This window comes from Salvelinus fontinalis, chromosome 31, assembly GCF_029448725.1.
Source record: "Salvelinus fontinalis isolate EN_2023a chromosome 31, ASM2944872v1, whole genome shotgun sequence".
Taxonomy (NCBI): Eukaryota; Metazoa; Chordata; class Actinopteri; order Salmoniformes; family Salmonidae; genus Salvelinus; species Salvelinus fontinalis.
In genome coordinates, this window is record NC_074695.1 from 37,136,450 (window position 1) to 37,151,931 (window position 15,482).

The 15,482-nt window shown below is 42.2% G+C and overlaps 1 protein-coding gene across 1 annotated transcript in view; it reads left to right on the top strand.

Moving 5' to 3' along the window:
- The window catches only part of LOC129830172 (rho guanine nucleotide exchange factor 19-like), a 40,996-nt gene that overhangs the window by 12,026 nt on the left and 13,488 nt on the right, over positions 1-15,482 (top strand). The window contains exon 2 of the mRNA XM_055892505.1: positions 14,756-15,458. Within this exon, the coding sequence (XP_055748480.1) occupies positions 14,777-15,458 (682 nt within the window). The 5' untranslated portion in view covers positions 14,756-14,776. The remainder of the gene's footprint in view (positions 1-14,755; positions 15,459-15,482) is intronic.

Sequence of the window (15,482 nt, forward strand, 5' to 3'; positions counted from 1 at the left end):
ATGTCTACTTGCAGAAATGGATAGACATACAACAGCTGCTGCACTCCAGGCTTATACGAGGATCTGTACATAAAAAATAATTAAGATCCAATGTTTCACTTTACATAAACAGATTCAATATAGTTTGCAGAATTGTCCAAGTTGAATGTATCTTTCGTTAGGAAATTAAACATATCTCTTGATCACTGACTGTTTTGCTCCTAAGCATGCAATTTTAACACCATGGCGTATTGCTGTGGGAAGGAAAGTATTGATAGAATAATTTTATCATATAGGCAAATATGATAGAATATACCATAACAAATACTGGGTAACGTTGAGAGTGACTAAAGCACTCTTTGGATCAGACCATAATTATTGTGTGGCTGTGGGGGCTTCCCACAGTCTGTGATGTCACAGCCATATAGTAATGTTTGTTGTCTGGGGGAGGTGAAGGAGACAGCCATAACTTGACTGACTCAGACCCCACAGACAAAAACACAGCTGTGGTGGAAACATTGACAGAAGGTTGGTTCAACTATGCCTGGTGGGTTCCTTATCATCACTGATCATTGAGTCAGTGGTAAATCATTCCAGGGAAATGGCCTGTATATTACTGTAAACTTAGAATATCCATAAAGGTTATTATTAGTTGTCATGTTATGACTATGTTGATATAAGGTTTTCTTGCTATGAGTCAACAGTTGAGTGATGGTCCTCTTTGAGTGATGGATTTTTATTTGAGGTCAAGAGTGATGTGCCTTCACTTAGACCTCACTGAGGTTTACAACCTAATTTACTGCAGTGTACCCTTTTCTCCCTCCCCTTCTCTTTCCTTCATATTCCTTCCCTACGCCCCTCGCCTCCCTCTCTCTGGAGCACCTGCCCCATCACTTGTCACTCAGACAGTCTGTGTGTGCATACATATATGCACATGTGTGTGTGTGTGTTTGTGTGTATGCATGTGTGTGCTGTGTATTTAATGTGCACTTGTGCCTGTGTTTGAGTGTGTACACATATGCATGGGTGAGAGTGGCTAGAGGTGTACAGTGGCTTCGGAAAGTATTCAGACCTTATTCAGACTGAAAGTATTCAGACTATAAACAGGTTTATAGACATTTTTGCTAATTTATAAAAAATATCACATTTACATAAGTATTCAGACCCTTTATCCAGTACTTTGTTGAAGCACATTTGGCAGCGATTACAGCACTGAGTCTTCTTGGGTATGACGCTACAAGCTTGGCACACCTGTATTTGGGGAATTTCTCCCATTCTTCTCTGCACATCCCCTCAAGCTCTGTCAGGTTGGATGAGGATCGTCGCTGCATAAATGTAATATTTCATCTTTTTATTTTTATAAGTTACCAAAAATGTCTAAAAAACAGTTTTTGCTTTGTCATTATAATAACAATTCAATCCATTTTAGAATAAGGCTGTAACGTAACAAGATGTGGAAAAGTCAAGGGGTGTGAATGTACATAGGGCAGCAGTCTCTAAGGTGCAGGGTAGAGTACCGGGTGGTAGTCGGGTATTGACTGTGTCTTTCATTTAACCCTTATTTTACCAGGTAAGTTGACTGAGAACAAATTTTAATTTACAGCAACAACATGAGGAATAGCTACAGGGGAGATGAATGAGCCAATTGGAAGCTGGGGATGATTAGGTGGCCATGATGGTATGAGGGTCAGATTGGGAATTTAGCCAGGAAACCGGGGTTAGCACCCCTAGTCTTACGATAAGTGCCATGGGATCTTTATTGACCAAAGAGTCAGGACATCCAATTAACCTCTTGGAAATAGGGGGCACTGTTTTCACTTTGGGAAAAATCGTGCCCAAATTAAATGGCCTCGTACTCTGTTCTAGATCATACAAAATGCATACTATTATTACTATTGGATAGAAAATACTCAGAAGTTTCTAAAACTGTTTGAATTATATCTGTGAGTAAAACAGAACTCATTTGGCAGCAAACTTCCAAACAGGAAGTGAAAATTCTGAAAATTGGGCTCTGTGTCAGGGCTTGCCTATTCGATTGCCTTATATTTATGGATCTGTATGCACTTCATACGTCTTCCACTAGATGTCAACAGGCAGTAGAATGTTAAATGGGGTGTCTAGCTTGATGTGAGACCCGAATGAGAGCTTTTGGAGTGACAGGTCCGCCCTATTGGCAGTATTCAGCTGCGCACCAGGGAACACGACATTGTCTTCTGAAATGCGTTAGGTATACACAACGAAATGCTCCGTCTCGGACTTTATTGGATACATATGAGAAAAACATCATAAAGATGGATTTTCAACCGAGTTTGACCAATTTATTCGACGTTTATTGTGACTTTGGAAATTTTTGTTCCATGCGCCAAGAGTTGATGGACACGTGTGCGCCACAATGCTAGCCAAAGTTGCTAATTCGACAGAAGAAATGGACATTCTAAAACAAAACAACGATTTATTGTGGAAATAGGACTCCTTGCACTACATTCTGATGGAAGATCATCAAATGTAAGAGAATATTTATGATGTTATTTCATATTTTTGTGGTATATGTTGGCTTCAACATGGCGGAGAATTGCTGGGCGCTGTCTCAGAATATTGCATGCTGTACTTTGTACTGAAGTAATTTTTTTTAAATCTAACACAGCGGTTGCATTAAGAACCAGTGTATCCTTCATTTGCTGTACAACATGTATTTTTTAGTAAAGTTTGTGATGAGTTTTTTGGTTAGATTACGTGACTGTCCAAAATTTCTCCGTACAATTTGGTGCAGTATGGCGCCGTATTCACAATGTAAAACCAGGATTTGTAGCTATAAATATGCACATTTTCAAACAAAACATTAATGTATTGTATAACATGATGTTATAAGACTGTCATCTGATGAAGTTGTTCAAAGGTTAGTGATTAATTTTATCTCTATTTGTGGGTTTTGTGAAAGCTACCTTTGCGGTGGAAAAATGGCATTGTGCTTTTGGATATTGTGGTGAGCTAACATAAATATATGTTGTGTTTTCGCTGTAAAACGTTTTAAAAATCGGAAATATTGGCTGGATTCACAAGATGTTTATCTTTCATATGCTGTACATGTATTTTTCATAAATGTTTTATGATGAGTATTTATGTATTTCACGTTGCTCTCTGTAATTATTCTGGCTGTTTTGGTGCTATTTGTGACGGTGGCTGCAATGTAAAACTACGATTTATACCTATAAATATGCACATTTTCGAACAAAACATTAATGTATTGTATAACATGATGTTATAAGACTGTCATCTGATGAAGTTGTTCAAAGGTTAGTGATTAATTTTATCTCTATTTGTGGGTTTTGTGAAAGCTACCTTTGCGGTGGAAACATGGCGTTGTGTGTTTGGCTATTGTGGTGAGCTAACATAAATATATATTGTGGTTTCGCTGTAAAACATAAAAAAAATCTGAAATGTTGGCTGGATTCACAAGATGTTTATCTTTCATTTGCTGTATTGGACTTGTGATTTCATGAAATTATATGATATCCCTGTGGCGCTAGGCTAGGCTATGCTAGTCAGCTTTTTTGATGAGGATGATCCTGGATCCGGGATGGGGGGTCCGTGCATACCATCTGAAAGACAGCACCCTACACATTGGGCATTGGGATATTTTGGGGGGGACAAGAGGAAAAAGTGCCTCCTGCTGGCCCTCCAACACCACTTCCAGCAGCATCTGGTTTCCCATCCAGGGACCAACCCTGCTTAGTTTGAGGCAAGCCAGCAGTGAGATGCAGGGTGGTATGCTGCTGGCTAAGGTTCAGGGCAGGGTACTGGGCAGAGGAAGGCTAGTGATGACTGTTTGATGGCCTGGATATAGAAGCTGTTTATCAGTCTCTCGGTCCCAGCTTTGCTGCACCTTTACTGTCTCCGTGTTCTAGATGTTGTTGGGTGAACAGGCTGTGACTCGAGTGGTTGAGGTTCTTGATGATCATCTTAGCCTTCCTGTGGCACCGTACGCTGTAGATGTCCTGGAGGGCAGGCAGTGTGCCCCCGATGATGTACATATCATTTCAATTGTAAGCAAGTGTGACTTTTTATTATTAATTTTTGACACATTTCCTGAAGTGACATCATGTTGATACGTACAGTACATTGATCAAACATGGAAAGGATGGAATGATAAATCTAAAAATGTACATAACATAAAACAACCAACCAGTTTTTCCCCTTGATGATATCTCATATTTTGAGTGTATTCATAAAACATATATTTTAAAATACCGATTAGATTTACAAAAATGTCTGTTTCTCCTTTTGCTTAAGAGTGTGAGTGGTAATCCTGTATTTGAATTATTAAACAGAACTGAGGGGAAGTTTTGGCCCTGGTCCTCTATGTGAATTATAAACCAGAGCTGAGAGGAAGCTTGGCTCACGGGCTGTGTGAAAGGCCCTTCCTGACAATGTTGCTTGCACACCCATCTAGAGCTGAAGCCTGCAGGCTGTTCCAACCACTGAGTTGGCTGTGGCCTCACATAATCTACATTGATTTAGGGAGGGTTTCACACATGCACATATGCACTCATGCACAATAATCAATTTCTGTCCTACAATAAAGTTAAACAGTTCTTCAATCAAAGACAGTTGTGCAGTGTTCTTCATGAGTTAATCCCTTCAGTTGTACATGCTAGTATTCTGTTCAAAAATGAACCCCAGATATGGCTGCAAGGTACAGTGTCTGTCATTTACTTGCCAACTTGAAAGAGAACTATGGAGTTTGTCCTTTGAAATGTTCAAATGTTAGCATTTAGCCTGACTCCATTTCACCTCCTGAGGCTGTGCTCTTTCATCCTTTGTTTTTTAATAGTTTGTATCTTCCCCCTACATGCAAAACAAAAATTCCTGCATATATTTTAGTCATTTAGCAGATGCTCTTATGCAGAGGAATTAGGGTTAAGTGCCTTGCTCAAGGGCACATAGACATATTTTTCATTCATTTTTCAAGTCAGGTTGGGGATTAGAACCAGCAAACTTCCAGTTACTGGCTCAACACTCTTAACTGCTAGGCTACCTGCCAGCCTATTCAACTTTGAGGTGGGTTCTCTACCAACCCCAATCATGTTTCAAAACAAGCAGCCCTCAGTTGACTTGTCCATACCTGTCCAGATAATAAAGAAGCGAGAAAGACAAAAAAATGCTGTCTTGGATTGAAACTGGAGCAGAGAAAGAGGGAGAAGTGGATGAATACCACAGATGCATCAGCAGAATGTTCAAAGTACATGTACAAGTTCTGACACATGATCAGATCTGAATTAAGCAATCTTTGATTGAAAGCTGTTTGAGTGGATCTGAACTAAATGTAAATAACACATCAATAACAGAACTTGGGCAAGATTCCTTTGCCTTACTTTTCAGTCATAAGTTATTTAAGGCCTTCACAATGCATCCAATGTTATGGATCTACCATAGTCAATGAAACAGTGCTGTCCATTGTTACGATGATGTGGATTCTCACGCAGGATTGTTGAAAAGTACAAACATCTCAGGGCTTCAGTTTGCTTCGTGATGAGAGGTCTTCAGTTCATCCTTAGCCAACTTTTTACAATTCAATATTATGGCATTCACCTGAATTCAATGCTATTCCTAGAAGAAGACGTAATGTAATTAGTCATTTATCCCCATCTATTAGGCAGCATTTTGCAAAAGAGATTTAATCTAAATGAGACATACCTGGATAAATGAACAGATCAATACAAAGCAATAATAGAGCACATTTGCTAATATTTTGATATCTGAATTGAGACAAGAAATCAGCCTTTAATTAGAGTACTTCCATCATAAACTCGTCAGACTTGGATTCAAATACTTTTTTAAATCGTTCAAATATTTTGACTTTTGGCTTTACCCTGCCTAGAGTGCCAGATGGGCGGGGATTGCACTTTTGGGACTTTTTTATTGGTTCATTGTGACACAGAAGCTCAATCAAGCACAGCTAAAGTATTTGAAATGATTTCAAATAGTATTTGAACCCCAGGTTTGAAACCTACCCTCCTGACTAAGTCGAATCTGTGTCTGCTGCTCGTCTCCCTCACACAATCTGTCTCTTTGACAGGGGGGATATTATTGTCGAGGGGACAGGATGTGCTGGTGCACCGAGAGGGGCAAGGCAAAGCTGCAGATGTCTTATTGTTTACATGCGAGATGCTCCACATTTTTGTGGGCTTTTAAATAATAAATTGTTATTTGTGCTGTCTGTTAGCTAGGATCCCGACACTTTGCAGAGTTTGTCGGAGGTCATATACTCAACAAGAAATCTTTCTAATGTTGTGTCCCTCTAATCAAAGACAGCTAAAATCCCTCTCTCGCTATGCTCAGGTGTGTGTCCGTCCACCAAAGTTCTCCCTGTATGTCAGTTCTTTGTGCCATGGTAAGCCAGGTTGTCAGTATGTCTTAAAAGGGCAGGGGTAGCTGCCCTAGGATCTGAACAGGCTTAGGACCGACACCAAGTGTCAACATTAAGGGGTCTTTCTTTCCCATCCATGGCCTCAGAGAACCTCACCTATGGGTGCACACAGCAGACAAGGAAAAATCAGAATACCCCTTTTTAAAAACCTCTACCCAGCAATTCACATCAACGACTAGACACTTTAGTCTTTTGATTTTGAGGGAATGGTCGCAGTAAGTGGTTCAGAGTGTTGCAATCGCTTTTCAGGTGGGGTTTCATTATAAATACATTTGATGTCATTTTCCTCTCAGTATCCAATCCTGAATGAATCTCCTCACATTATTCTCAGTTCTAGTGGAGGAAAGGTTTGATAATCTCCTTCATAGTCCGATACCACTTTGCCCATAGAAATATAATTACTAGAACTTAACTTGAATGGGAAAGCACAGTCTGGCCATTTCAATGATATGGTGCTGCCTCACCAGCATAGCCGATAGTGCAGAGTCCAATGATGTCACATAGGGTATATCGGATGTCTATGGCATAGTGGCAGAGTCCCCCAATATACTGCAGGGCAATTAATGTCACAATGTGACAGGGCTTCACTGCCTCCTCACACACACACAGGATGGGGTCACACCACACCGCCAGGCCACTCTGCTCCGCCTGCTCAAACACACTCATCCCATAACAGACCACATAACTCTGGACAAGGGACATGGAGGAGGAGACGCACGACTCCATTTTCAGGACAGGTCTCTGTCTGTCCCCTGACTTTCCCTTTGAAACTGGGAAGAGATACAGAAAGATTTATGCAAGTTGATTGAGATTGAGGAGGACTGACTCTTGAAAAAGTGTTGACTGTCGTAAGGCTGTTAATCAATCCCAACAGTGACACCAGTCATCATACCATATTACCACAGTCACAATGTGCTTGTTTAACTGCCGTGAATACCATGATGACATTATTACCATGTCTATCCCATAGAGATCACACTATGTTCTATCTTTATGGTTTGTCCTGCCAAACAGAAAACATGCTAACTTAAAGTGTCTGATGATACAGGCATGGAGACTTGAATCAGAATGTAATTTTAAATCAAATTCTATTGGTCACATACACGTGTTAGCAGATGTTATTGCGGGTGTAGTAAAATGCTTGTGCTTCTAGTTCCGACAGTGCAGCAATATTTAACAAGTAATATCTAACAATTTCACAACATATACCCAATACACATAAAGGAATGGAATTAAGAATATATAAACATATAGATGAGCAATGTCAGAGCGGTATAAACTAAGATACAGTAGAATAGTATAGACTATTATACAGTTTATACATATGAGATGAGTAATGCAAGATATGTAAACATTATTAGAGTGCCATTATTAAAGTGACTAGTGTTCCATTTATTAAAGTGGCCAATGATTTCAAGTCTATGTGTATAGGCAGCAGCCTCTCTGTGTTAGTGATGGCTATTTAACAGTCTGATGGCCTTGAGATAGAAGCTGTTTTTCAGTCTCCCGGTCCCAGCTTTGATGCACCTGTACTGACCTCGCCTTCTGGGTGATAGCGGGGTGAACAGGCAGTGGCTCGGTGTTAGTTGTCCTTGATGATCTTTTTGGCCTTCCTGTGACATCGGGTGCTGTAGGTGTCCTGGAGGGCAGGTAGTTTTCCCCCGGTGATGCGTTATGCAAACCGCATTACCCTCTGGAGAGCCCTGCGGTTGTGGGCGGTGCAGTTGCTGTACCAGGTGGTGATACAGCCAGACAGGATGCTCTCAATTGTGCATCTGTAAAAGTTTGTGAGGGTTTTAGGTGACAAGCCAAATTTCTTCAGCCTTCTGAAATTGAAGAGGCACTCTTACGACTTCTTCACCACACAGTCTGTGTGGGTGGACCATTTCAGTTTGTCAGTGATGTGTATGCTGAGGAACTTAAAACTTTCCACCTTCTCCACTACTGTCCCGTCGATGTGGTCGGGGGATGCTCCCTCTGCTGTTTCCTGAATTTATGGTCATATCCATGATACATGAGTCTGATACAGGATTATGCCACAAAATACATTGTTCTTAATCATAATCAAAAGAGATGCTAGTGTACTACTAATTAACGATGTAGACATTCTGTCTTACAACGGCTGACTAAAATGACACAGAAACACCTATACCAAAGTCCATAGCACTCCCAAATAACACCTTATAACCAAAAGCAAATTCTAAGCTTTTGAATTGAATGAATGAAAATATAACTTCATTAGAAATGTAATGAGTGCATGAAATACATAACTTACTCGGATGTATTTATGGAGATGACCTTGTTGGCAGTTATCAGTAGATGCGGTGCCTAGATGCGTCCCTCACGACGCCAGGTCAGCGGAGTCAATCACCACCTTCCGGAGACACCTGAAACCCCACCTCTTTAAGGAATACCTAGGATAGGATAAAGTAATCCTTCTAACCCCCCCCCCCCTTAAAAGAGTTAGATGCACTATTGTAAAGTGGTTGTTCCACTGGATATCATAAGGTGAATGCACCAATTTGTAAGTCGCTCTGGATAAGAGCGTCTGCTAAATGACTTAAATGTAAATGTAAATGTAGATGGAATGGGCAGACATTGCAGGTTTGCAGGGTGTTACATGTTTTGCTGTATGATAGTAGCGACACCCTAAGGCTTTGGGGCCCAACACAGTGGTAGACTGGATACTATCTTATTGTACATGTGTGTATGACCATACTAACTAACTGAGTGTGTGTCAGCCAACATGTGTCTCTTATACTATCCCACACTGCTTTGGTAATAACATTTTACCCACCTGACATGTACAGTGCCCTAATTATTGGCACAGTGAGGCATTTTTTCTTCTTTTGGCTCTATACTCCAAAAGTTCGATTTGATATCAAGTAATGACTATGAGGTTACAGGGCAGACTGTCAGCTTAATTTGAAGGTATTTTCATCCTGTCATGTGTGCTCCCTCTCCGGCCTCTAGGTCATCAGGCTGCTCATTATGGCGCACATCTGTCACCATCGTTATGTGCATCTGCGCGTCATCAGACTCACCTGGACTCCATCACCTCCCTGATTACCTTCCCTATATATGTCACTCCCTTTTGTTCCTTCCCCAGGCGTTATTGTTCCTGTTCCTGTTCCAGTGTATGCGTTGTTCTTGTTTTGCTTTATTTATTCAAAACACTCACTCCCTGAACTTGCTTCCTGACTCTCAGCGCACATCGTTACACATCCACATTGGGTGAACCGTTTAGAAATTTGACGTAGTCCCCTCCCATTTTAGAGAACCAAAAGTATTGGGGCAAATTCACTTATTAAAGGTTAAGTATTTGGTCCCATATTCATAGCACACAATGACTACATCAAGCTTGTGACACTACAAATTAGTGAGAAAATTATACACACAAATATCATACACCCTAAGACATGCTAACATCTCACCCTTGCAAAAAAGGGGAGGTTAGCATTTTTGGGGATGGATGATATTTGTGTGTCTGTAATTTTATCACTCATCATTATTCACGATTCATTCAGGATTATCCGTAATCATGGTAATATCCACTTATATGTAGAATTGTTTAGAAACATATTCTTTTATTTTTTTACAATAAAAGTGACTCCAGAATGACACAATACATTATTTACCGTTCATTTGAATTGGGCACAAAATAATCTGAAACACAACCAAAACAAACAGCAAATTAATCCAACAAATTTGTAGAGACACATGCTTGATGTAGTCATTGTGTGTTATGGGACCAAATACTTCGTTTTTACTACTTTAAAATACAGTGTATTCAGAAAGTTTTCAGACCCCTTGACTTTTTCCATACTTTGTTAGTTACGGCCTTATTCTAAAATATATTAAATTATGATTTGTTCTCATCAATCTACACACAATACCCCATAATGACAAAGCGAAAACAGGTTTTTAGAAATGTTTGCAATGGTATTAAACATTAACAGAAATACCTTATTTACCTAAGTATTTGTTATGAGACTCGAAATTGAGCTCAGGTGCATCTGTTTCCATTGATCATCCTTGAGATGTTTCTATAACTTAACTGGAGTCCACCCCCAGTTGATTGGACATGATTTGGAAAGGCACACACCTATCTATATAAGGTCCCACAGTTGAAAGTGCATGTCAGAGCAAAAACCAAGCCATGAGGTCGAAGGAATTGTCCCTAGAGGTTCGAGACAGGATTGTGTCGAGACACAGATCTGGGGAAGGGTACAAAAAAATGTCTGCAGCATTGAAGGTCCCCAAGAACACAGTGGCCTCCATCATTCTTAAGTGGAAGAAGTTTGGAACCACCAAGACTCTTATAGCTGGCCACCCGGCCAAACTAAGCAATTGGGGGAGAAGGGCCTTGGTCAGCGGAGGTGACCAAGAAACCAATGGTCACTCTGACAGAGCTCCAGAGTTCCTCTGTGGAGATGGGAGAACCTTCAAGAAGGACAACCATCTCTGCAGAACTCCACCAATCAGGCCTTTATGGTAGAGTGGCCAGACGGAAGACAATCCTCAGTAACATGCACGTGACAGCCTTGGAGTTTGCCAAAAGGCACCTAAAGGACTCTCAGACCATGAGAAACAAGATTCTCTGGTCTGATGAAACCAAGATTGAACTATTTGGCCTGAATATCAAGCATCATGTCTGGAGGAAACCTGGCACCATCCCTACGGTAAGGCATGGTGGTGGCATCATCATGCTGTGGGAATGTTCTTCAGCAGCACGGACTGGGAGATTAGTCAGGATCGAGGGAAAGATGAACGGAGCAAAGTACAGAAAGATCCTTGATGAACACCTGCTCCAGAGCACTCAGGACCTCAGACTGGGGCGAAGGTTCACCTTCCAATACGACAACGACCCTAAGCACTCAGGCAAGACAACGCAGGAGTGGCTTCGGGACAAGTCTCTGAATGTCCTTGAGTGGACCAGCCAGAGCCCGGACTTGAACCCGATCGAACATCTCTGGAGGGACCTGAAAATAGATGTGGAGTGACGCTCCCCATCTAACCTGACAGAGCTTGAGAGGATCTGCAGAGAAGAATGGGAGAAACTCCCCAAATACAGGTGTGCCAAGCTTGTAGCGTAATCTCTGCCAAAAGGTGTTTCAACAAAGTACTGAGTGAAGGGTCTGAAAACTAATGTAAATGTGATATTTCAGCAAAAATGTCTAATAATCTGTTTTTTGCTTTGTCATTATGGTGTATTGTGTGTAGATTGATGAGGGGGGAAATGATTTCATCCATTTTAGAATGAGGCTGTAACGTAACATAATGTGGAAAAAGTCAAGGGGTCTGAATACTTTCTCAATGCACTGTGCATATACAGGATGAATTTGTCCCAATACTTTTGGGTCCCCTAAAATGAGGGGACTATATACAAACAGTGCTGTAATTTCTAAACTGTTCACCCGATATGGATGAAATAACCCTCAGATTAAAACTGACAGTTGGGACTTTAGCCTCGTCCAACATTTAAAGCATAGAGCCAAAAGAAGAAAAAATGCTTCACTGTCCCAATAATTATGGAGGGCACTGTATATATTCAAGATGCATTCATTTACTGTGAGAGTAATTGACTCTTCTCTAGTGTGGAAGGATCACAAACAGTTCCCACACCCTCTTAGATATCCTGTGTACCAGGCAACCTACCCCGAGCCATAAGGATAAAGAAAGCCTTTGTCTAAAGCAGGGAACAGGCAACCGATTGTGTCTGCATTCGTGTGTGCGTTTGTGCGTGCGTGCGTGCGTATGAGGCAGAGAGGGCCGCAACTTGCCTATCTGTGCACTCACGAGTGGGTGTGGTTATGTGAAAGGAGAAGGAGCTGTTTGTACAGCAGGTGTGCGTCCGTGTGCGGGTCCGTGTGTGTCTCTCTTTAACTGGGAGCCTGTGCCTGTTACCTGAGTGGTGTTAGAGAGAGTTACCTGTGCTGTGAGGAGGGGTGCAGTAGGAAGAGACCGATGGCTAGGAGGATGTTCTTTTATTTAGACAAAGACAAAAGAGGCAGCCCTCTATCTGAGTATATCAATCAAGTATGTGGTGAGAAACTATCACAGCATTATGAAGGTCTGTTGTGAGAAACTATCACAGCATTATGAAGGTCTGTTGTGAGAAACTATCACAGCATTATGAAGTCTGTTGTGAGAAACTATCACAGCATTATGAAGGTCTGTTGTGAGAAACTATCACAGCATTATGAAGGTCTGTTGTGAGAAACTATCACAGCATTATGAAGGTCTGTTGTGAGAAACTATCACAGCATTATGAAGGTCTGTTGTGAGAAACCTCCAAGCATTATGAAGGTCTGGAAGTAGTTTCAAATTGATTCAATTCAATACTCCACTACCCCAAAGACACTAGCATAAATGGTAATCATACTCACTCACTGGATGTCTAGGTTTGAAAACTCGTATACACTCCAAGAACATCCCTCACTGTTCATAATTTCCTTATAGTTAGTAATCCTAGTGTAAAGTTCAGTACTCTTATTCATGGGTCAGTGGGTGAATCATTTGTGGGCCAACGGCCCAGACTGTGACTCTCTTTCTCCCTCCTCTCTCTCTCTCTCTCTCTCTCTCTCTGAATCTCTTGACCACTGATCATGTCATAACATCCAGGTTAAAGGTTAAACTCCGTGAGAGGAAGATGGGTCTATATTCTCAAGTGAAAGAGTGAAAGGTCACAGGGGCTGAGGATACTGTCTCACTTGGTTTGGCCGTCTGGTGAAGGGTTCTGAATGTGTCTGTTGTGGCTCTGGCCATGCCATCTGTAGATGAAGGAGGTGTGTGTGTGTGGAGAATAAATACAGGGGGCTGAGAGCTGTATGTGGAGCAGTCTTTAATTAAAGCAGGAAGACATGGCTCAGCAGCCGCACAGAGCCAGACCTGGGGGGGGGGGCAGGTGGAAGGCACACTCCTATACATGTATCCAAGTTCAACCTTCATTGTGCTTCAATGAACAGACTTCTTCCTTAACGAGTATATCTTCCACACTGCCCACAAGAGATTGTTACATAGTGAGTGAGAGATAGAACAAACTGAAAATATCACAAAATGTTAACAGTATACATTACAAACCTGGACAATTATGAGTGGAGAGGACCTGTTTTGGCATACACAAACTGTAAGTAATGGCTTCGGGACAAGTCTCTGAATGTCCTTGAATGGCCCAGCCAGAGCCCGGACTTGAAGCCGATCTAACATCTCTGGAGAGACCTGAAAATAGCTGTGCAGTGACACTTCCCATCCAACCTGACAGAGCTTGAGAGGATCTGCAGAGAAGAATGGGAGAAACTCCCCAAATACAGGAGTGCCAAGCTTGTAGCGTCATACCCAAGAAGAATTGAGGCTGTAATCGCTGCCAAAGGTGCTTCAACAAAGCACTGAGTAAAGGGTCTGAATACTAATGTAAATGTTATATTTCAGTTTTTTATTTTTTATAAATGTGCCAAAATTTCAAAAAAACTGTTTTTGCTTTGTCATTATGGGGTATTGTGTGTAGATTCATGAGGAAAAGCATTTATTTAATCAATTTTAGAATATGGTGTGTGTGTGTGTGTGTGTGTGTGTGTGTGTGTGTGTGTGTGTGTGTGTGTGTGTGTGTGTGTGTGTGTGTGTGTGTGTGTGTGTGTGTGTGTGTGTGTGTGTGTGTGTGTGTGTGTGTGTGTGTGTGTGTGTGTGTGTGTGTGTGGATAGAAGCTGTTGGCTTGTGGATAGAAGCTGTTCAGGAGCCTGTTGGTGTCAGACTTGATGCAACGGTACCGCTTGCCATGCGGAAACAGAGAGAACAGTCTATTGCTTGGGTGGCTGGAGTCTGTAACAATTTTCTGGGCCTACCTTTAGACACTGCCTGACGTAGAGATCCTGGATGGCAGGGAGCTTGGCCTCAGTGATGTACTGGGCTGTCCGCTCCTCCCTCTGTAGCGCCATGCGATCGAGGGGAGTGCTGTTTCCATACCAAGCAGTGATGCAGACAGTTAAGATGCTCTAAATGGTGCAGCTGTAGAGTTTTTCGAGGATTTGAGGGCCCATGCCAAACCTTTTCAACTTCCTGAGGGGGAAGAGCCTCTGTTGCGCCTTCTTCAGGACTGTGCCCGTGTGAGTGGACCATTTTAAGTCCTTAATGATTTGTACACTGAGGAACTTGAAGTTCTCGACCTGCTCAACTGCATTTCATGCCTTTTATAGAGGGAAGCAGGAACGAGACCAAATTATGAAGTGTTTAATAGAGATAAGTTAATACAATATAGCCTACAGTCGGTGCTGTTTTACCAGATATGGTAAGAGGATATTATGTTGGCAATTGAAGGTTATGGCAAAAACTTTTTCTCCTTTCTTCTGCAGCTCCCATGTGTTCTCTCAGTCATGCTTCCTGGGTATGGATTCTTCCCTCTCCCTGACTTCCAGCCTCATCTACACGCCTTCCGTTTCCGAGGAAAGAGCCCCAGCATGTGGATCCCGGTCTCAGGCGAGTCCCAGGCTTTGAGCGAGGCCCAGGACAACATGCCTCTCCTCCGGCAGTGCCACCACAAGCACATCGCTGTGTGTCAGCAGGAGACTCTGACCTTCATCGAGCTGCAGCCGCCTGTGACACCCAGTGTCAAAGGCTGGGGCTCCCCAAGTGCAGACACTCAACGCTTCAGCCCGTTGTCTCTGAATCATCGTAAACACACGAGTGAAGCACAAATTGTCAGTGGGAGAAGTAAACCTGATTATTACACTGATACTGATATGGACCTGAGTTTAGACTCTCAGACGCTAGGGGGCGAGGTTGAGCTGGTTATCCAGGAAGATATCAGGACTAACCCTCCAGTGCAGGAGCAGTATGAGAGACCCATGACGGTGTCATCTGTGTTTCTTCCCCTCCACGCAGCCCTCAGCCTGCCCCTGTCCCTCCCTCTGTCCTCCCTGTACAGAGACACAGACTCCTGGGACTCTCAGCCACCTGGCTCTCCATCCTCTCCTGAGCTTCCGTGGCTGCAGAGCCCAGATACCTGTCGACCCCAGAGGAGGTCATCACAGAGCTCCCTCAGGGAAAAGTCCATCCGTATGTACAGTATCTACCCATTTC